Source organism: Callithrix jacchus, chromosome 5, assembly GCF_049354715.1.
Source record: "Callithrix jacchus isolate 240 chromosome 5, calJac240_pri, whole genome shotgun sequence".
Classification (NCBI taxonomy): domain Eukaryota; kingdom Metazoa; phylum Chordata; class Mammalia; order Primates; family Cebidae; genus Callithrix; species Callithrix jacchus.
The window spans coordinates 129,341,286-129,361,932 of NC_133506.1; the positions used below are offsets into that span (position 1 = coordinate 129,341,286).

At 52.6% G+C, this 20,647-nt stretch overlaps 1 protein-coding gene across 4 annotated transcripts in view; it reads right to left on the reverse strand.

Moving 5' to 3' along the window:
• SDK2 (sidekick cell adhesion molecule 2) overlaps positions 1-20,647 on the reverse strand; it is a 313,791-nt gene that overhangs the window by 29,258 nt on the left and 263,886 nt on the right. For 3 of the 4 annotated variants that reach the window (XM_035301668.3, XM_078374537.1, XM_035301670.3), the window contains 8 exons: positions 20,084-20,187; positions 19,420-19,490; positions 17,347-17,482; positions 14,176-14,232; positions 12,711-12,812; positions 12,440-12,555; positions 3,668-3,854; positions 194-331 (listed from right to left, as the gene is read on the reverse strand). In XM_035301668.3, the coding sequence (XP_035157559.1) occupies positions 194-331; positions 3,668-3,854; positions 12,440-12,555; positions 12,711-12,812; positions 14,176-14,232; positions 17,347-17,482; positions 19,420-19,490; positions 20,084-20,187 (911 nt within the window). The remainder of the gene's footprint in view (positions 1-193; positions 332-3,667; positions 3,855-12,439; positions 12,556-12,710; positions 12,813-14,175; positions 14,233-17,346; positions 17,483-19,419; positions 19,491-20,083; positions 20,188-20,647) is intronic. The other variant, XM_035301669.3, reaches the window with a different exon arrangement.

The window sequence follows — 20,647 nt, forward strand, 5'->3', positions numbered from 1 at the left end:
ACCCTGCCCTCCACTTGCTGTCATTTTACCTTGGAAATGCCCTTTCCCGTGACTGGGACTCAGTTTCCATGTTTATAAGACGAACAGACTTGCACTGAATCTCACTCATGTGTAGTGGCTGTAATGGGCACCAAGATGTAAGTGAGCTCTTGCAAAGTGAAGGGGCTGGGGAGGTGCTGGGAGGTCCACTCACCGTCCACGGGGCTGCAGGGCTCGTATACCAGCCGATAGCCCTCCAGGATGCCGTTGGGGAACTGCGGAGCTTCCCAGGACACGTTCACGGAGGTTGTGGTCAGCTCGCTGAACTGGACCGAGCTGGGAGCGCTGGGGGCTGCAGGAGACAGGAAAGGGCTTTTGTTTCCTTCTTCTGTGGAAGTTCAGAGCCCTGGGTTCAGCTCCAAGGAGCTAGCGGGAGTGTTGGGTCTGAGCCCTGGAGGAAAAAGCGAGCAGGGCTCGGCAGAAGGGGCGAGCAGGAGGGGTCACTGGAGGTCATCGGGCCCCTTCCTCTCCTTTCTCAACTTTGCAGTATCAGAGTCCTAAGAACTGGGGAGAAAGAGAACTCTATTTTTCCCTCAAATTGCAGAATTCAGGCTTCTCCCTGCTAAGTGGCTCTGAGCCCTGGCTCTGAGCAAGGGACAAGCCGTGACACCCCCAGGGTCATCGTGGGGCAAGGCCATTTCCTGGCTTTGTGGGGCTCATCTTTTGGCTTCCCTGGAGGAGAAGGTAGGGGGTATCTGGGCCTCAGAACATTCGGTGGGCACTAAACAAAGAAGACGCCAGAACCCCAGCAGATGACCGTGGCCTTCCTCTCCTCCCGGGGCTCCAGGGATTGTTACAGAGCCCCCATGCAGTCAGAAGGAGCCATGCCAAGGACTGTCAGACCCTCTGGGAGAAACGTTTCCTTGGACTGAGATCCCTGCAGTGATCCTGAAAACACAGGGGCGGGGGCTCCTCTGAGGGGGAGGACAGAGGAAAGGCAGGAAGCGCCCCAATCCATGGCGTCCCCAGCTGGCCTGGGAGGAAGACCAGGCTATTATTGCCTTGCGCTGCCTCCCCACCAAGCCTGAGCTAATCCGACCCGCTTCCGGCTGCAGCCCCTGGAGGCAGAGTCAGCGAGTGACTTTGAAGGAGGGAGGTGAGCTCAGGGGGCCCTTCCTGTCTCCCCTCTGCTTCGGGGACGTGGGACAGAACAAGTTGTCCTGTTGCTGCAGTGACGGAAGCCTCGGGTTCCCTGGGGCTCGCATCCGGCAGATGACACTGACAGGAGAGTGGCCGGGACAGGCCGGGGTGGACGGAGAGACTTGCATATTCAGCAGCCCATGGTCAGCCTGGCCCGGCCAGAACCCGGGGCAGTGGAGGCAAAGGCTTGCCCCCAGAGAGGGTTGTGGTAAGGAACTGACTCCACAGGTGTGCCCTCTGCAGCTTTTTTGTTTATAGACGGAGTCTCGCTCTGTCGCCCAGGCTGGAGTGCAGTGGTGCGATCACAGCTCACTGAAACCTCCGCCTCCCGGGTTCAAGCAATTCTCTGCCTCAGCCTCATGAGTAGCTGGGATTACAGGTGTGCATCAGCACCCCAGCTAATTTTTGTATTTTTAGTAGAGACTGGGTTTCACCATATTGGCCAGGCTGGTCTCGAACTCCTGATTTTGTGATCTGCCCGCCTTGGCCTCCCAAAGTGCTGGGATTTGGTGGCTCCCAAAGGCATGAGCCACTGCTCCTGGTCCCTCTGCAGCTCTTTAAAAGCCACATGTCACCAACAGCATAGGAAGCAGCAGGTTGAACAAGATGCTCAGAGGAGGCCGGGACAAAAGGGCCAGTATTCCAGTCCAGCAGGACGGAATGCTTGGCTCTCTCAGAAATCCTGGGTTCCAGCCTCTGCTCCCCCAGTGACCAGCTGGGCAACCCTGGACAGGTAGCATACTTTCCTGGGTGACCCTGGTTCATCAGGAAATGAGGGTTCCACCTGCCCCCAACATCCCCAGGGCTTCTGGGAGGCTCAAGTGCGACAGTGCCTGAGTGGAGTGCCGGACACACACCACCAGGCTCGCTCTGCACACAGGCAGACGGATTCTCCCCAGCACCCTCTCCTCTGCACTCGCTACCCTTCAGCCTCCTGATCTCCCCTCCCCGCCTCTACTCTCTCCGCTCTGCCAGGCCATCTTCCACCAGCAGCCAGAGCACTTTTCTCAAAATATAAACCAGACCCTGTTGCTCAGTTGCTCCAGCTCTCCCATGGCTTCCCATTGTGTTTTATTTTTTATTTGTTTAGACAGATGCTTGTTTTGTCACCAAGGCTGGAGTGCAGTGGCACAATCTCAGCTTACTGCAACCTACACCTCCTGGGTTCAAGCTATTCTCCTTCCTCAGCCTCCTGAGTAGCTGGGATTAGAGGTGTGCACCACCACGCCCAGCTGATTTTTGTATTTTAGTAGAAACCGAGTTTTGCCACGTTGGCCAGGCTGGTCTCGAACTCCTGACCTCAAGTGATTTGCCCACCTCAGCCTCCCAAAGTGCTAGGGTTACAGGGGTGAGCCACCACTCTCGGCCCATTGTTCTTACTATAGTTAACCCCAATCCCAATCCCCCAGCCGAGCTCTCACCCCATTTTCTTGCAAGCCACCTGGCTTTCTCTGTGTTCCCTGGTTCCTCTCCAGCCTCCAGGCCTTAGCACCCGCTATTCCCTCTGCCTGGAACCCCCAACATGCTCTGCCACCTCCTGACAACCCATGGCTAGCCTCTTCTCTCTCTCTCTTTTTTTTTTTTTTGACATAGAGTCTCGCTTTGTTACCAGGCTGGAGTACAGTGGCGCGATCTCCGCTCACTGAAACCTCTGTCTTCTGGGTTCAAGTGATTCTCCTGCCTCAGCCTCCAGAGTAGCTGGGATTACAGGCACCCACCACTACGCCTGGCTAATTTTTTGTATTTTTAATAGAGACAGGGTCTCATTATGTTGCCCAGCCTGCTCCCGAACTTCTGGCCTCAAGGGATCCTCTCATCTTGGCCTCCCAAAGTGCTGGGATTACAGGCGTGAGCCACTGTGCCCAGTCCCTGCTGGCCTCTTCTCATTCAAATCTTACCTTCTCAGGGAGGCCTTCTGGGAGGAACCTATCCAGAGTCATCCACCCACTCCTTCACCCCTTAGATCACCTGTCCTGACCCCCGTCTGTATTTAGATCAACTTGCTTATGACCTGTCTGCTGCACTAGGGCAGGGACCTTGCTGGCTTGTTGGTCTCACCATTGTGTCCGTAGCATCTAGCACGGAGTAGGCTCATAAAAGACACTCAGTATTTGTGGAATGAACAAAGCCAGAGAGACAGAGGAAAGGCAGGTGAAAGAAGGCAGGGAGTGGAAGTAGGCTGGCTGGGAGGGGCTGGGGTACTGATGTCCATCTGTAAGGCAGGGTGGAGGGTGGGGAGGACAGGCATGAGATGTGGGCTTTCTCAGGGCTTATGGGGACAGTTTCTTTTTTCTGAGCATGGGCTCTCCCACTCGGGAGGGTGTCTCCAGGGACCTGGGCACCACTTCCAGATCCTCAGGGGGATAGGATAAGGCAGCTGCGTCAACACCTCCCAAGAGCCCAGATGATGGGTGGGCCCTCTTGCAAACCCCTTCCCCATGCCCCCAGCCATGACCGACCCACCCATCCTTGGGGCCCCCTCTCCCACCTGCTTGCTGGGTCTGCCCTTGGGTGGGGGTGCTCCGAGGCCCATCCCCAGCGGCGTTAAAGGCAGCCACGCTGACCATGTAGGCAGTGTAACCGGTCAAGTTCTTGAGCTTCACACTGTTCTCAGCCAGGAAAAGCGTCTTCACCCGCTCTGTGAGGTTCTGCCGCTGGGCTTCCCAGAAATAAATCTGTGGGGACAGAAGACCGTAGGGGTGAGGGAGACAGGGGCACTGAGTGTCCCTCCTGCCCCTGCAGACCTGGAGTCTAAGAGACACCTTCATTGCTGTGAGTCACAGCTGGGCGCTGCGGCTCACACCTGTAATCCCAGCACTGTGGGAGGCTGAGGCAGGCGGATCACTTGAGGTCAAGAGTTTAAGACCAGCCTGACCAGCTGGGTATGGTGACTCATGTCCATAATCCCAGCACTTTGGGAGGCTGAGGAGGGTGGATCACAAGGTCAGGAGTTCGTGACCAGCCTGGCTAATATGGTGAAACCCTGTCTCTACTAAAAATACAAAAAAATGGCCGGGTGCGGTGGCTCAAGCCTGTAATCCCAGCACTTTGGGAGGCCGAGGCGGGTGGATCATGAGGTCAGGAGATCGAGACCATCCTGGTCAACATGGTGAAACCCCGTTTCTACTAATAGTACAAAAAATTAGCCGGGCATGGTGGCGCGTGCCTGTAATCCCAGCTACTCGGGAGGCTGAGGCAGGAGAATTGCCTGAACCCAGGAGGCGGAGGTTGCGGTGAGCCGAGATCGCGCCATTGCACTCCAGCCTGGGTAACAAGAGCGAAACTCCATCTCAAAAAAAAAAACAAAAAAAACAAAAAAAACCCAAAAAAATTAGCTGGGAATGGTGGCGGGTGCCTGTAATCTCAGCTACTTGTGAAATTGAGGCACGAGAATCACTTGAAATTGGGAGGTGAAGGTTGCAGTGAGCCAAGGTCATGCCACTGTATTCCAGTCTGGGTGACAGAGCAAAACTCCATCCCCCCCAAAAAGGTCTTTAAGAACTGTGCTTTTTTTTTTTTTTCTTTTTTTAGATGGACCTCTCGTTCAGACGAGAGTGCCCAGGCAAGAGTGCAATGGTGCGATCTCAGCTCACTGCAACCTCTGCCTCCTGGGTTGAGTTGATTCTCCTGTCTCAACCTCCTGAGTAGCTGGGACTACAGGCACCCGCCACTACATCCAGCTAAATTTAAAAAAAATTTTTATTAGAGATGGGGTTTCACCATATTGGTCAAGCTGGTCTCAAACTCCTGAGCTCAGGCGATCCACCTGCCTCACCTCCCAAAGTGCTGGGATTACAGAGGTGAGCCACTGTGCCCGGCCAAGAACTGTTTTAAAAACCTTTCTGGAACTTTCCTTTTCACTGCCAAGACCCTGGTCTCTGCAGAACAGTAAATTCCGGGGCATGGCCCCAGGTGTCTTTGTTTCCTGTCATGCCGGGCGTTTAGCACAGCACTGGCATATCAGTGCTTAGCACAGTTCCTGGAGAAATAAAGCAAATCCATCCTGTGGGAAGCTGAGCTGGGGAGATGAGGCAGTGTGGAGTCTACCCAGACAGAGTGTGATGCACGTGCTGGTGGCCTCAGGTCACCGGGGCTGGTGACGGATGCAGGGTCTCAGGGCCACCCCAGGCCCGCTGCATTAGTAGCTACTGGTTAACAGGAATGAGGCTGGCTCAGAGGAAGACGGCCAAGACGGCAGGAGCAGGGGGCTGAATCCCAGCTGCACCGTGTACAGCAGTGGGACTGGCCAGGTGACTTCTGGGAGCTGCAGTTTTGTTGTACATTCAGTGAGGTTAAGGACACGCACTTCCTGGGGTCAACGTGAGGGGTGCAGGCTCTAAGAGTTTCACCCACATACTTGGCCAATTTCCTAAGATTCCTCGTGGCTACAGGTTTTAGGCTGGGAACACAACCAACGTTTTATGGTGTTTTCAATCACCTCTTATGCAGTGGGTGTTAACGCTTCTCAGCGAAATATGGAAGATTCTTACACTAGTTCCAGGACTGAGGCTAGCCAGGGTGGCCAGCCGGCCTGGCCCACGTGCAGAATTGGAGGTCATTTGGCGCCCCCTGCTGGCTAATGAGATTTCTGCATGTTACCGGCTTTTCAATTTCTCGTTTCCTTGGAGGAAGCCCATAAAATGAGAAAGAGCTAATAAAAGAGTCCCCACTGGCATATGTGAATGGCAGTTAGGACATCTTGTTACCATGAAATCCTTGCTGTTCTCCAATCCCTCTCTACATTATTTATTTATTGGAGACAGGTCTCACTGTTGCCCAGGCTGGAGCACAGTGGCACGATCACAGCTCACTGCAGCCTCGACCTCCTGGGTGCAAACCAGCCTCCCACCTCAGCCTCCTGAGTAGGTAAGACTACAGGTGTGCACCACCACACTCAGCTAAGTTTTCCATTTTTTGTAGAGACGGGGTCTTGCCATGTTTCCCAGGCTGGTCTCAAACTCCTGGGCTCAAGTGATCCAACCACCTTGGCTTCTCAAACTGTTGAGATTTTTATAGGCATGAGCCACTGTGTCTGGCCCTCTCCCCCTTTTTATTTTATTTGCTTTTACTTTTATTTTGAGACAGGTCCTCACTTTTCACCCAGACTGGAGTGCAGTGGCATGATCTTAGCTCACTGTAACCATGACTTTCAGGTTCAAGCAATCCTCCTGCCTCAGACCCCAGGTAGCTCTGACTACACACAACTGCTACCACACCAGCTGTTTTTTTTTTTGTAGAGATGAGGGTCTTGGCATGTTGCCCAGGCTGATCTTGAACTCACAGGCTCAGCGATTCTCCTGCCTCAGCTTCCTGAAGTGCTGGAATTACAGGTGTGAGCCACTGCACCTGGCCCTCTCCCCTTTTTCAAAAACAGATTCTGCTGGGTGCAGTGGCTTATGCCTGTAATCCTAGCACTTTGGGAGGCTGAGGCAGGAGAATCTCCTGAGCCCATGAGTTCGAGACTGGCCTGGGCAACATGACAAGATTGCCATCCCAATTAAAAAAAAAAAAAATTAGCCAGGAGTGATGGTGTGCACCTACAGCCCCAGCTACTTGGGAGGCTGAGGCAGGAGGATTGCTTGAACCTGGGAGGTGAAGGTTGCAGTGAGCCACGATTGCACCACTGCACTCCAGCCTGAGTGACAGAGCAAGACTCCATCCAAAAAAGTAAAATAAAAATAAAATAAAAAGCAGATTCTTCCTGTATGGGTAGATAAGTGAGAGTGGAGGCAGTCATTTATGAAATCATTCATTCACTCGTGCATTCAGAGTAATGGGGGTACAACAGTAAATAATGTTCCTGTTGGATTTGGAAAGGTCATGGCTGACACTAAAAGTCCATCATTATCAGCACACAGGTGGTCTTTCATGAGTACACACCAGGAGAATGAATGGATTCTTTTAGATGGAAAAGAGGGTCATGGACTGATTCCTGGGGGCCTCCGGCAGTCAGTGGTTGGTGGGGAGGAACAGCCAGGGAGGGAGGCTGAGGAAAGCAAGCACTTTGAGAGGAAGGAGGGATCCATGTGTCAAACACAGCTGCTGAGTCAGGTGGGATGAGCCTGCGGTTTGACTGGATACTAGCAACATGGGAATTATTGGCAACTTTGTCAGGAAGAGCTTCGGTGGGGTGGAGGGGACAAGAACCTACTTGGAGCAGGTTCAAGGGAGAATGAGAACAGAGGAATTGGAGGTGGTGAGTATGGAAGATTCTTTTGAGGAATTCTCCTGTAAAGGGGCCAAAGAAACAGGTGACAACTGGAAGAAAATGTGAGGTCAGGCTGGGTGCGGTGGCTCACACCTGTAATTCCAGCACTTTGGGAGGCCGAGGGGGGGGGGGGTGGATCACCTGGGGTCAAGAGTTCGAGACCAGCCTGGCCAACATGGTGAAACCCTGTCTCTACTAAAAATACAAAAATTAGCCAGGCATGGTGGCAGGTGCCTGTAATCTCAGCTACTTGGGAGACTAAGGCAAGAGAATCACTTAGAACCTGGGAGTCAGAGGCTTCAGTGAGCCAAGATCACATCAGTGCACTCCAGCCTGGGTGAAAGAGCAAGACTCCGTCTTAAAAAAAAAAAAATGAGGTCAGGAGAAGGCAGGAAAAGAGGAAACATATTTCGGAATGCGTTTCTGACCTGCCCGTGGGAGCTGTCCATTGGAGAGGTGGAGGAGAGGAAGGGCCAATGGCTGTACTCCTGCTCTTGGGTGAGGGTGGGCCCAGGGACAGCTATCTTCATAAACCAGGCACCCCAGCAGGTGCCTCTTGTTTGCGTGTGCTGCATTCTGCAGACCTTGTTAGCTGATGATTAACAGTGAGAGGGATGACACTTGTGTAAAGGACGTAAATGGACTGAGCCCAGATCCCGTCCCCCTGGGGCACACTGCAGAGCTGCGGTGTGCTCTGATGGGTAACCAGGAGACTGCCAGAATGCATGCCCCAGAGGGGAGGCATGGGCCATGTGGCTCCCTTGGGACCCAAACACCTAGAATCATGGTTGGCACACCCACTGTGCTCAATAAATATCTGCTGGATGAATACATGCCTTATGTGAACAAAGCGGGGCATGGGAGTGCACCCGTATAATCACCACCTGCCATTTACTATGTTCAATTCCCTGCCCTTTCTTTTCTTTTTTAGGCTTTATTGAGGTATAATTGACAAATAAAATCTGTATATAGCCGGGCATGGTGGTGGGCACCTGTAATCCCAGCTACTCGGGAGGCTGAGGCAGGAGAATTGCTTGAACCCAGGAGGCAGAGTTTGCAGTGAATGGAGATCATGCCACTATACTTCAGCCTGGGTGGCAGAGTGAGACTCCATCTCAAAAAAAAAAAAAAAAAAAATCTGTATGGATTTAAGATCTATGACACGGTGTTCTGATATACATATGCATTATGAAGTGATTACCACAATCAAACTAATTAACATGTTCATCATCTTTTGGTGGTAAGAACCTTCTGAGCAAATTTCAAATGAACAATATAGTACCATTAACTATCATCACCTGCTGTACATTAGATCCAGACGGGATTCGGCCTGCCTACCTGAAGCGCTGTACCCTGTGACTGCCTCCCTACTTCCCTCACTCCCTCACCCCGGCACCACCATTCCGCTCTGTTTCTATGAGTGTGATTATTTGAGATTCCACGTACATGTGAGGTCATGCTCTGTGCTCTGTGCTCGCTTCTTTTCGTTTAGTGTAATATCCTGCAGGTCCATCCACGTTGCTGCCAGCAGCAGGATTCCCTTCAAGGCTGGACGGTATTCTGTTGTGTATAAACCACATTTTCTTCATTCATTCATCTGTTCACAGACATTTAGGCTATTTCCACATCTTGGCTGCTGTGAACGATGCTGGAATTAACATGTGACTGTAGACAGCGCTTCAAGAGCCTCGTTTCAATTCCTTTGGATAAACACCCCGTAGTGGGATTGCTGGATCATTAGTGTTCTATTTTTAATTTTCTTCGGAACTTCCATACCGTTATCCATAATGGTGGTACTGATTTACATTCTCACCAACAGTGTGCAAAGGTTCCCTTTTCCCCGCACCCTCACCAACACTTATCTCTTGACTTTTTGATGATAGCCATTCGTGCAGGAGTCAACGGGATATCTGTGATTTTGATTTCATTTCTCTGATGTTTAGCGATGCTGAACACCTTCTCAGATACCTGTTGACCATGAGTATATCTTCTTTTTCTTTTTGAGATGGAGTCTCACTCCATCACCCAGGCTGGAGTGCAGTAGCATGATACTGGCTCACTGTAACTCTGCCTCCTGGGTTCAAGTGATTCTCCTGCCTCAGCCTCCCAAGTAGATGGAATTATAGGCACCTGCTGCCAAGCCCAGCTAATTTTTGTATTTTTAGTAGAGACGGCGTTTCACCATGTTGGCCAGGCTGGTTTTGAACTCCTGATCTCATGTGGTCTGCCCGCCTCGGCCTCCCAAAGTGCTGGGATTACAGGCATAAGCCACCGCACTCGGCCTATATATCTTCCTTTGAGAAATGTCCATTCAGGGCCTTTGCCCCATTTTCTTTCCTGTTAGTTGTATAAGTTCCGTATATATTGTGGCTATTAACCCCTTACCAGATGTATGTTTTGCAAATATTTTCTCCCATTCGGAGGTTCTTCCCAGGAGCTCTGAGACATCACTCACTTTTTGGTTTCAGGGCTCAATCTGCAGACTTCTTTTTTTCTCTGTCTGTCCTTGTCTAAGCTCCTGGCTTTCAGCAGCATCTCCATGCTGAGAACGACATAATTCACACCTCTGGTTTGACCCTTCTCTCTTGAACTCCAGACACACATCTCCGACTCTGGTGTCTCCCTCGAATGTCCAACAGACATCTTGAACCAAACACGTCTGGAATCAGACTCCCTGCATCTCCCCTGCCTCCTCCTTCACCAGTGTTGTCTTTTCCTGCTCTGTAAGTGGAAGCTCCATCATCCCACAGGGTCTGGGCTGTCCTTTTTGCCTCCCTTTTCTCCCACTGCATGTTCCATTTGTCAGTAATTTTTTTTTCCCGAGACGGAGCCTCGCTCTGTTGCCCAGGCTGGAGAGCAGTGGTGTGATCTCAGCTTATTGCAACCTTCACCTCCCAGGTTCAAGAGATTCTTCTGCCTCAACCTCCTGAGTAGCTGGGACTACAGGCACATGTCACCACACCCAGTATTTTGTATTTTTTTTTGAGATGGAGTTTTTGCATTCACTATCACCCGTGGCTAATTTTTGTATTTTTAGTAGAGACAGGGTTTAGCCATGTTGGCCAGATGGGTCTTGAACTCCTGACCCTCAGGTAATCTGCCTGCCTTGGCCTCCCAAAGGGCTGGGATTATAGGCATGAGCCACCACGCCCAGCCGAGGTTTGAAATTTTAAATGAGTTGTGAAGGGCTGGGCTCAGTGGCTCATGTTCCTTTTTAAATCTACTTCCTCTAGTGCTCATGTGCCCAGTGCTTCCTCTCCACCCCTGTGGGGTAAAAGCTGGCAGACTTGGAATCTGACTCTGCTGCCTGCCTGTTTTATTTATTTATTTATTTTTTTGGAGACGGAGTTTTATTCTTGTTGCCTAAGCTGGAGTGCAATGGTGCAATCTTGGCTCACTGAAACCTCCGCCTGCCGGGTTCAAGCAATTCTTCTGCCTCAGCCTCCTGAGTAGCTGGGATTATAGGCATGTACCAACATGCCTGGCTAATTTTGTATTCTTAGTAGAGACCAGGTTTCTCCATGTCAGGCTGGTCTCAAACTCCCAACCTCAGGTGATCTGCCTGCCTTGGCCTTCCAAAGTGCTGAGATTATAGGTGTGAGTTGGGATTACTGTGCCCGGCTTGCCTTCTATTTTTGTGACCTCACCAGGTCATCTAAATTGAAACTCAGTTTCCTCATTTGTGTAATGAACATATAAACCCATATCCTCCCAGCTTCATGGGCCTTTCATGAAGATCCAAGAGTTTCAAAGGGCGTTGTGAATACTGGGGAGAAACTGAATTCTATCATAGCACAGGACATTGTCCACAACCTAGAAATGATTTTTAAAAACTTTTTTCTTTTTTTTTTTTCTAGAGATGGGGTTTCACCATGTTGGTCAGGCTTGTCTTGAACTCCTAACCTTGTGATTCGCCTGCCTTGGCCTCCCAAAGTGCTAGGATTACAGGCATGAGCCACCGTGCCCAGCCTGATCGTTTTTAATTTTTTGAGACAGCGTCTCACTCTGTTACCAGGCTGGAGTACAATGGCTCCATCATGGCTTACTGCAATCTCTGCCCCACTGGCTCAGGCAGTCCTCCCACCTCAGCCTCAAGAGTAGCTGGGACTATAGGCACATGCCACTGCACCTGACTAATTTTTGTAATTTTTTTTGGTAGAGTTAGGGTATCACTTTGTTACCCAGGCTGGTCTCCAGCTCCTGGGCTCAAGCAATCCGTCTACCTTGGCCTCCCAAAGTGCTGGGATTACAGGTGTGAACCACCACAGGTAGCCCTAGAAATGATTTTTAATTTTAATTTCTTTTTTTTTTTTTGAGACAGAGTCTCTCTCTGTCGCCCAGCCTGGAGTTCAGTGGCGCATTTTTGGCTCACTGTAACCTCTGCCTCCTCGGTTCAAGCGATTCTCCTGCCTCAGCCTGCCAAATAGCTGGGATTACAGGTGCCCACCACCATGCCCAGATAATTTTTTATTTTTAGTAAAGAAGGAGTTTTGCCATGTTGGCCAGGCTAGTCTCAAACTCCTGACCTCAAGGTGATCCATCTGCCTTGGCCTCCCAAAGTGCTGGGATTACAGGTGTGAGCCGCTGTGCCTGGCCTAGACATAATTTTCAAACAGAGATTTCCAAATACTAGGCAGCGATGCTTTGCTAATTGGCCGTCTGATTAGTATCAATATTGTAATTACAGGGCCAGAAGCCCCTTGGAGTGGTCTGAAGTTGTGTATGGGGCTGGGGAGTGGCGGGGAGGGGTGTGTGCTGCTCAGAGGTGGTACGAGCTGAGGCATGGCTGGGGTTTCTGGTGCCTAAGCTCAGCCTGCCCTTAGGAGGCTGGAGGGGATGGACATGGTTTAGCTTCTGCTGTGCAGTATTTCTGTGAAGTTCGTGCAAACAGCCAAGGTGGTAGGTGTACGGCAGAGCCTCAAGGGCTGAGGACCTGGCTGGGTGAATGGAGGGCCTGGGACATCTGTCCCGCCTACCACCTATCACTCACTCCCCAGCCCCCGACCTGGTCCCTCGTCCATCCCCCCTTCGCTCTGCCCAAGGGCACCCTACCTTGTACCCCTGGATGTCTCCATTCTGGCTGTCCAGCGGAGGTGGTTCCCAAGTCACGTCCAGCTGCGTGGCCGTGGCACCGTGGACGACCACATTACGAGGTGCTGCTGTGGGCACTGGAGGGCGTGTGGGATAGGGAGTGAGCATGCAAGTAAACCTGGGAGAGGAGGTGGCTGGGGTGGGGAGGGGATCCCAGAGCCCATCTCTACCGGCTGAATGGGGTGGGGCTGGGAAAGGCATGCTGGGGCTGGACAGGGCTGACACTGCTCACCTGCCTCCCCCACAAAGACCTCGTGTGGGGGGCTGGAGGGCCCCTCGCCCACGGCATTGTACACACTCATTCGTATCTCGTACCGCCTGTGCTTGTTCAGGTCTGTGGGGAAGAGCGGGGGAGGGGAAGCACACTGAGGTCACTGTCCCTCCTGGGAAGGTGCCCCCCAGGGAGGATGGAGGCTGTGGGGGAGGAATGAGGCACCCTTGCATTCTAGCCCCACCGTGTGAAGGTGCAGGAAGAAGGAGGTGAGAGGCGGGGCTCCCCGGGGACGCTCCATGCCAATCTGGACATAGGGCGGTGCTGGTTGACCTCCTGGCCTAGGGTGGCCGTACATTTTACCATCCAACTGGACACTTTTGAGACTGAAACGCACTATGAATGTTTACACTGGGAAAACCAGTGTACACCAAAGCTGCCCTGGGCACACCTGGCCATAGCTTCATCCCCTACCCCTGGCCTGTCCTCTTTCCCCACCGTGACAGATGCCCAGAGTCCCCAGTCCAGGCCCCCTCAGTCCCCCTCCACCAACTCTTTACACCGTGGGGCTCAGCTCCAGGGGAGAGGGGCGCGATGGATGTGAATTCTGGACCAAGAAACCTGACATTTCTGCCAAGTGCTTGGCTGGGAACGCCTGGCAGAACTTGGAAGAGGGACGCAGCCGCAAGAAACGGGCTCAGTCACTGTCCCCGGTGGCTGAAAGGTTCTCTCACCCTCTCCACTGTTCTCTCTCTGGGTTCCCCGCCCCTGCTCCCTTCCCCTGGGTGGAGTCTACCCTTCAACAGGGCTGTGAGAGGGGTGTTACCCTTGCCTAGCTGTCTATGCAGACTGTGTTGGCCACTGCTGAATGGAGGAAGGAGGAAGAGAACTTAGCCTTAAATCAGTACTATTTTCCCCTGAGCATGAAACCCTCTTGTGCAAGGCCCTAGGTCTCAGGAAGAACCATGGCTGGGGCTTTAGAGAAAGATCAAGGGCTAGGGTGTGCCAGCAGCAGGAACATGCCTGGTGCGTGGGAGGACAATGGACGCAGGTGACTAAAACTGCTGTCACCTCCCTCTGGATGTGGGGCCCAGACAGTAAGACCCAGCTGGGCCAAGAAGTGCCTTCGATGGGACTGGGCGGGGCAGCAGCCACGTGAACGCCTGCTCACATGCGCAGCAGTGTCCACCAGCTCCTGCTGCAGCCCCCGCTGTCACTGTCCCCCGACCCAGCAGAGCACAGGGATAGACCTTCATTTTCCAGCCCACACCTGACAGAGGGCAGGCGTGAAGGAGACATTCCCTGGCAACCGCCTATTCTGTTGTGTGTTTAGGGCTATCGCTTGTGTTTGGGGCGGTCCCATTCCTCAAGCCTCCTGGGGTGGGCACACCCCTCAGCCTGTGATCACATCTCTCGAGGCCTCACTCCCAATCCCCGTGGGAGGCCTGGGCCCGTGAGGAAGCCACCATGTAAGCAAGAGACTTACTGTCCAGCTCGTACTGCGTGAGGCTGGGCCGGCTCAGGTTCCGCATGGAGTACATGGCTATGGGTGGGGGTGTTGGGGCGGGGCGCAGAGGGAGACAGCAGACAGAGGAGGTTAGTGCACACACATCCCCACCCAACAAAGAAACCCCGGCCAGGCGGGGCTGACAGCGTGAACAGACAGAGAGTGTTTCCAGATTTCCAATGCTGATTTAGGGGCCAGGATAACCATGCGGTGGGGCTGAGGGGAGGTGGAGGCTCCCCCAACAGTCTGCCCTCACCTTGGTGTGCACTGGCCCAAGGTTACGTGGTACCTGGAGCCCCCTGTAGCCCAGGATCTCTGGGGACAGCTCTGGGGGACCGGCTCACCTCAACTCTCTTCCTTGTTTCAGGGCAGAGCTCTTGGAAACCATCATGAAATACTGCAGTTGTTAATTTCCTCATATGAACCAGAAACAATTTTACTACTAGGAAATATGACTGTATTATACACAGGCAATATAAAATCACAACCACAAGCACATATGGGCAAAAAAAAAAAAAAAAAAAAAGAGAGAAAAAGGAAAAAATCTCCACTGAAAACGCAAGCTGTCGGATCAGCTACTTCTGAGTTTTTCTATCAATATTCCTTTGCTACATGCTCAATCATTTTGTTGTCTTCTATCTCACTATAAGACAAGGCACAAAAGGCTTGGGAGAACTAAGGAAGGAAACATGAAAATGTAGAGGCTAGGCTGAGCATGGTGGCTCATGCCTGTAATCTCAGCACTTTAGGAAGCCAAGGCGGGTGGATCACCTGAGGTCAGGAGTTCGAGACCAGCCTGGCCAACACAGTGAAATCCTATCTTTACTAAAAACACAAACATTAGCTAGGTGTAGTGGTATATGTCTGTAGTTCCAGCTATTGGGGAGGCCGAGGTAGGAGAATCACTTGAACGTGGAAGGCAGAGGTTGCAGTGAGCCCTGAAGTCATGCCACTTCACTTCAGCCTGGGCAACAGAGCAAGACTCCTTTCATCTCAAAAAGAAAAAAAGGCCAGGTGTAGTAGCTCATGCCTATATCCTGGCACTTTGTGGGGCTGAAGCAGGTGGATCCCCTAAGGTCAGGAGTTTGAGATCAGCCTGGCTAACATGGTGAAACCCCATCTCTACTAAAAATACAAAAATTAACTGGGTGTGACAGCGGGTGCCTGTAATTGCATCTACTTGGGATTGGCCCTAAATCCAATGACTTGTGTCTTTATAAAAAAGAAGAGGGGGATGGGCGCAGTGGCTCGTACCTGTAATCCTAGCACGTTGGGAGGCTGAGGTGGGTGGATCACGAGGTCAGGAGTTCAAGACCAGCCTGGCCAACATGGTGAAACCTCTCTACTAAAAATACAAAAGATTAGCTGGGTGTGGTGGCATGTACCTGTAATCCCAGCTATTTGGAAGGCTGAGGCAGGAGAATTGTTTGAACCCAGGAGGCAGAGATTGCGGTGAGCTGAGATCACACCATTGTACTCCAGCTTGGGCAACAAGAGTGAAACTCATCTCAAAAAAAGGAAAATGAAGAGGCTCTTAAACTGACCTGCTCCCCTGCTAGTCTGTTTGGGTGAGTGTCCCACACCCACCTCAGTACCCAGTCCTCTGGGGTACCCCTGCCTGCTGCTCTCTCCCACTATGAACCAATCATGGAGTCCCAGACGGGTAGATGGAGGATATTTAGGGAAGGAGGATCTTTATAAAAACCTCTAGTGATCTGAATCCAAATCTCAGGTGAATACAAGCACTTCAGACCCAAACAAGCCAAAGGTGTAGCTGAACATCAGCTCTGAGCCACCGGGAAAACCTGTTTTTTCTTTCATTACGTACCAAGGTGTTCTAATTATTGTTGCTATCTGCTGTGCTGTAAAATATTTTACCTATTGCACCACTTTGCAGCATTTTGTCTAACGCTCTTAAGTGTCATAAACACACCCAACTATCTGCCAATGTGGAATACTAAGCAATTATTATGTGAGTGACTGATTTACTTTGAAAAATCAAAAACAGGCCAGGCACGGTGACTCACACCTGTAATCCCAGCACTTTGGGAGGCCAAAGCAGGCAGATCACTTAAGGTCAGGAGTTCAAGACCAGGCTGGCCAACATGGCAAAATCCTGTCTCTACTAAATAAAACAAACAAACAAACAAAAAGCAAAAAAATTAGCCGGGTATGGTGGCACGCGCCTGTAGTTCCAACTACTTGGGAGGCCGAGGCACGAGAATCACTTGAACCCAGTGGGTGAAGGTTGCAGTGAGCCGAGATTGCATCACTACACTCCAGCCTGGGCAACGGAGCGAGATTCCATCTCGAAAACAAAAACAAACCAGAAGAAAACCCTGAGTCTTGGAGCATCTGTGCCCATCACGTATCACCTCCCAGACTGGCCTTGGTTCCAACCTCGTGCTCTCTTGCTATGTGACCGTGACAGCCTCCAGCTGGGCCCCTGCCTCTGGCTACTTTCCTCCCACCATGGCCAAGCTATTATCCTCACGCTACCAAAGTGACTCCTAACACAAAAGTCCGAGCACATCTGTCCCTTGCTGTGACCTCCTGGGCATCAGCTCTCCCTGACATTTCCACCTGGCCTCCCTGCTTTCCTTCTTTCACGCCAGGGGGCAGCCTGGATCCCCAGGACAGGCAGGACAGGGACTTCCCCCAGGAAAAAGAGGAATTCAGGACTGCTGGTCTTGGGGTGTGACCAGGCGAGGCTTCTGGTCCCTCAAGGGCAGGGTGCTCCTTCCCATGCACTGGGCTGTCCCCATCCCTTTGGCCTGGCTAACTTGGCATTGTCCTTCCATGTTAGCGCCAGAGCCAGTGAGCCTCACGCCGAGAAAGCCTTGCCTGGCCCTCTTAGAATGCTTCCTTCCTGGCTCTCCTGGCTCCTCCTCCAGCCTGCAACTCCACGGGGGCAAGGACCCTGTCTGTCTTGATGATTGGTGTGCCCTGCAGTGTCTTGGGGCCCGTAGAAGGTGCTCAGCAAATATCCAGTACAGAAATGAATGGGATGGGAGAAGGGAGAGGCACACACAGGGGAGGGAGGCAGGGTTTCAGGTTAGAGTGGTTCCAGGAAGCTGAGAGCTCCAGAGCAGGAAGGTGAGAGTGACCACTTTGTCCCACCCACTCCCCCGGCTCCCAAGTGCCACTCACAGGTAAGCTCGGCCCATGTAGCCCCCGGGTTGTTGATGCCTCGAAGCGTGAAGCCCCTCAGTCCTTCATAGAGCAGCTCCCGGTACCGGATCCGGAAGCCCAGGAGGACGCCGTTGATCTTGTCCTCAGCTGGTGGCTGCAGCGAAGGGAGCAGGGAATGGGGAGGGAGCCAGGACCACCGCCCACCCCACCCCATGCCCACTTATCATGCCTCCTGCAGCCACAGAGCAGGGTGTTTCAACCAGGGAAAGAAATCAAGTTAACATTGAGCATTTTAAATTTACAAAGCACTTCTGATGAGGCGATTTCATCCCTGCAGCGTTCCCTGGAAGGAGGGAAGGGCAGGAATCTGTAATTGCCTTTTGCCCAAGCAGGGAACTGGAGTTCAGAGATGTTAAGGAACTTGCCCAAGATCACACAGCATCATTGGGGGCTGGAGCACACAGCTGTTTTCACAGCTCCTTTGTCTTCAAGGCTGCCCTCCCCTAATCACCAGCCTCCCCAGGCCTGCTAGTCCCTGCCTTCACACCTGGATAAATCTTCCTGGCGTTTCCTGCAAGCTGAGCCCTCTCCTACTCTTCGTACTGGCAAAGGTGAATGTGCCCCTCACCCCTTCATCAAATTCTCCTTTGCTGCTTCTCCTGTCTACAGCTTAGCTGCAGAACAGGCTTTGGGAGAAGGTGGGAACTACTTCTTAATGATACTGCATATAAAGAATGGGCTGAGCAGTGGGGCCAACATGGTGAAACCCCGTATCTACTAAAAATATACAGATCAGCTGGATTAGGCTGGGTAGCTCATGTCTGTAATCTCAGCACTTTAGGAGGCCGAGGTAGGCGGATCACCTGAGGTCAAGAGTTTGAGACCAACCTGGCCAACACGGTGAAACACCATCTCTACTAAAAATACAAAAATTAGCTGGGTGTGGTGACGGGCACCTGTAATTCCAGCTACTTGGGAAGCTGAGGCAGGAGAATCGCTTGAATATGGGAGGCGGAGGCTGCAGTGAGCCGAGATCGTGCCATTGCACTCCAGACTGGGTGACAGAGCAAGACTCTGTCTCAAAAAAAAAAAAAGAAAAAAAAAAAAAACCCAAAAACCTGCTGGAATGGCTCAGCCTTTATTAGCTCCTTATGGCTTCCCCAGCTGCTGTGGGCACCTCCCTGCCCCCTCTGCCGAGTTGCTCCAGCCTCATCCTGGTCACAGGAGCACTAGGTCGTGTTCATCTAAGGGAGTATCCTCTCTTGAGGCTGTGTGTCTCAGGCTGGGAAGGGGCTGGGGGGGCCCTCCTGGCTTTGTCTTCAAGGGCTTTCTCTATGGGGGACAGCAGATGGCTGAACGCGAGTGCCTGCCCCTTTGATCAGGAGAAGGGGTGACGGGAGTTTAGTGCTTTGGGGCCTCTGTGGGTGACCTGCTGAATCAAGCTGGACTTCAGAGGGCACAGGAGGGCCCCACCGGGCAGGAACCATGAGCAGCCTGGTTGCTGAGGTTTGCCGGTGGTCTTCCCCAGGTCATGGCAGTGTCCACCAAACTGGGCATCTGGAAGGGGTGTGGAGGAAGTGGGGCATTTTCTCTCTACTTGGACAGCAATGGTGACGGACACGGGTCTCTATATAAGGAATTTCTTCACTGACCAGTGGTGGCTTCACAGAGACTCTGGGGGCCCTGAGAGCCCCAAGCACTTTCCAGACCAAGGACTCAGCAGACCTAAGGCTAATACACTTGGCCCTGCCACTCCCGGGCTGTGTGACCTGGGGCCATTGGGGTTACGCCCTGAGTCTCAGTGGTCATCTGCAGAAGGGGATGACGGCAGCTGGCTGATATGACTGTCTGGAGAGCATAATGAGGTGTGTTGTGCGAGTGTGTGTGTGTGTGTGTGTGCATGTGCGTGCATGTGTGTGCATAGAATGTTCCGTGACATGCACACGCCTGGATTTCTCATGGCTTCCCAGGTGCTCTGACAGCAGAGAACCTGGGGGCTCCCTGCAGCCCTGGTGGGGACTGCTGGCCTTCCAGTCCTAGAACAGAGCTTGTCCGAGTCTTCATGGAGCCTTCCTGCCTGCTGGGCTGTACCTGCCATCGGATTAGCACGGAGGTGGTGGTGTGGGGCGTCACTGAGAGGATGGTGGGCGCTTCATCAGGGGCTGTGGAGAGAGGCAGATAGGTGGGTTCTGGGGGCCATGGCTTGATGTCCCGCAGGAGCCCACGGGGACCAGATTCTGCTAGCACTGGACTGCGGGACATGTCCAGCCTGCATCGGCCTCTGTGCTGCTGGCTCAACTTCTGCAGAACAAAGGGGCGGTGTGAAGGGGAGGGAGGGAGGGTTTGTGAGCTGACCCAGCCCAAACCCAAGGGTCCCAGAGCCCCCTCCACTCTGCTCCTCAGAGCCGCAGGCCAATTTTGCTGCTGCCGGGACCTCCCATACCGCTCACTGGCAGGGATACAAGGAAGGAATGTGCCACAGGCCGGGCTGGGCCTGGGACCCTGAGCCCTTGGCAAAGGTGTGTCTGGCCCAAGCCTCCCTGAGACCCTACCTGGGAGCCGAAGATCCCAGTGGGCCCCACAGATCCCAGTGGGCCCCACGCCCCTCTCATCTTTGGAGTCCCCTCTCCCCAGAAAAGAATGCCCCATACCCAGGAAGCAGCTAGTGGGCGGGGAGAGACTGCTGGGGGCAGGCACTGACCGGCCCAGAAAGCAGCCAGTGGGCGGGGAGAGATTGCTGGGGGCGGGCACTGACCGGCCTGCAGGGTGGTCAGTGACTCCGACTCCTCACTGAACTCGCTGTCACCAATGTCATTGGTTGCCTTCACTCGGAACTTGTAGGACGTGAAGGGCTTAAGCCTGTGGGGGGAAATCAGGTCCAATGAGCCAAGGTGCTCCTTAAAACCCTCGCCCTGTGCCACCACCAAGGAGTCTCCCTGATCTGCTCAGGGAAAGGGGTGGGGTGCAAGCCCACCACACAGAAGGGAACACTGAGGCTCAGGATGGAGCTTTGCTACAAAGTGGACAAACTGGAACTCAGCCCCAGGGGTCCCACATACCCAGACCAGGTCCTCCAGACCATGCCAGCTCGGGGAGCCTTTAGCCCCAGTTATAAGCCATAGCTTCCCGAGAAGGAAATGTCTGCAGATTCCTCACTTCCTAGAACCATGCAGCCAATGAAATCACCAGTATCTTCCTCTCCAAACAAACTCCTCCCCTGCATCCCAACAAACTGCCAGCTCATTTTTTTTTTTTTTTTTTTTTTTTAAGATGGAGTCTTTTTTTCTTTTTTTTTTTTTTTGAGACAATCTCGCTCTGT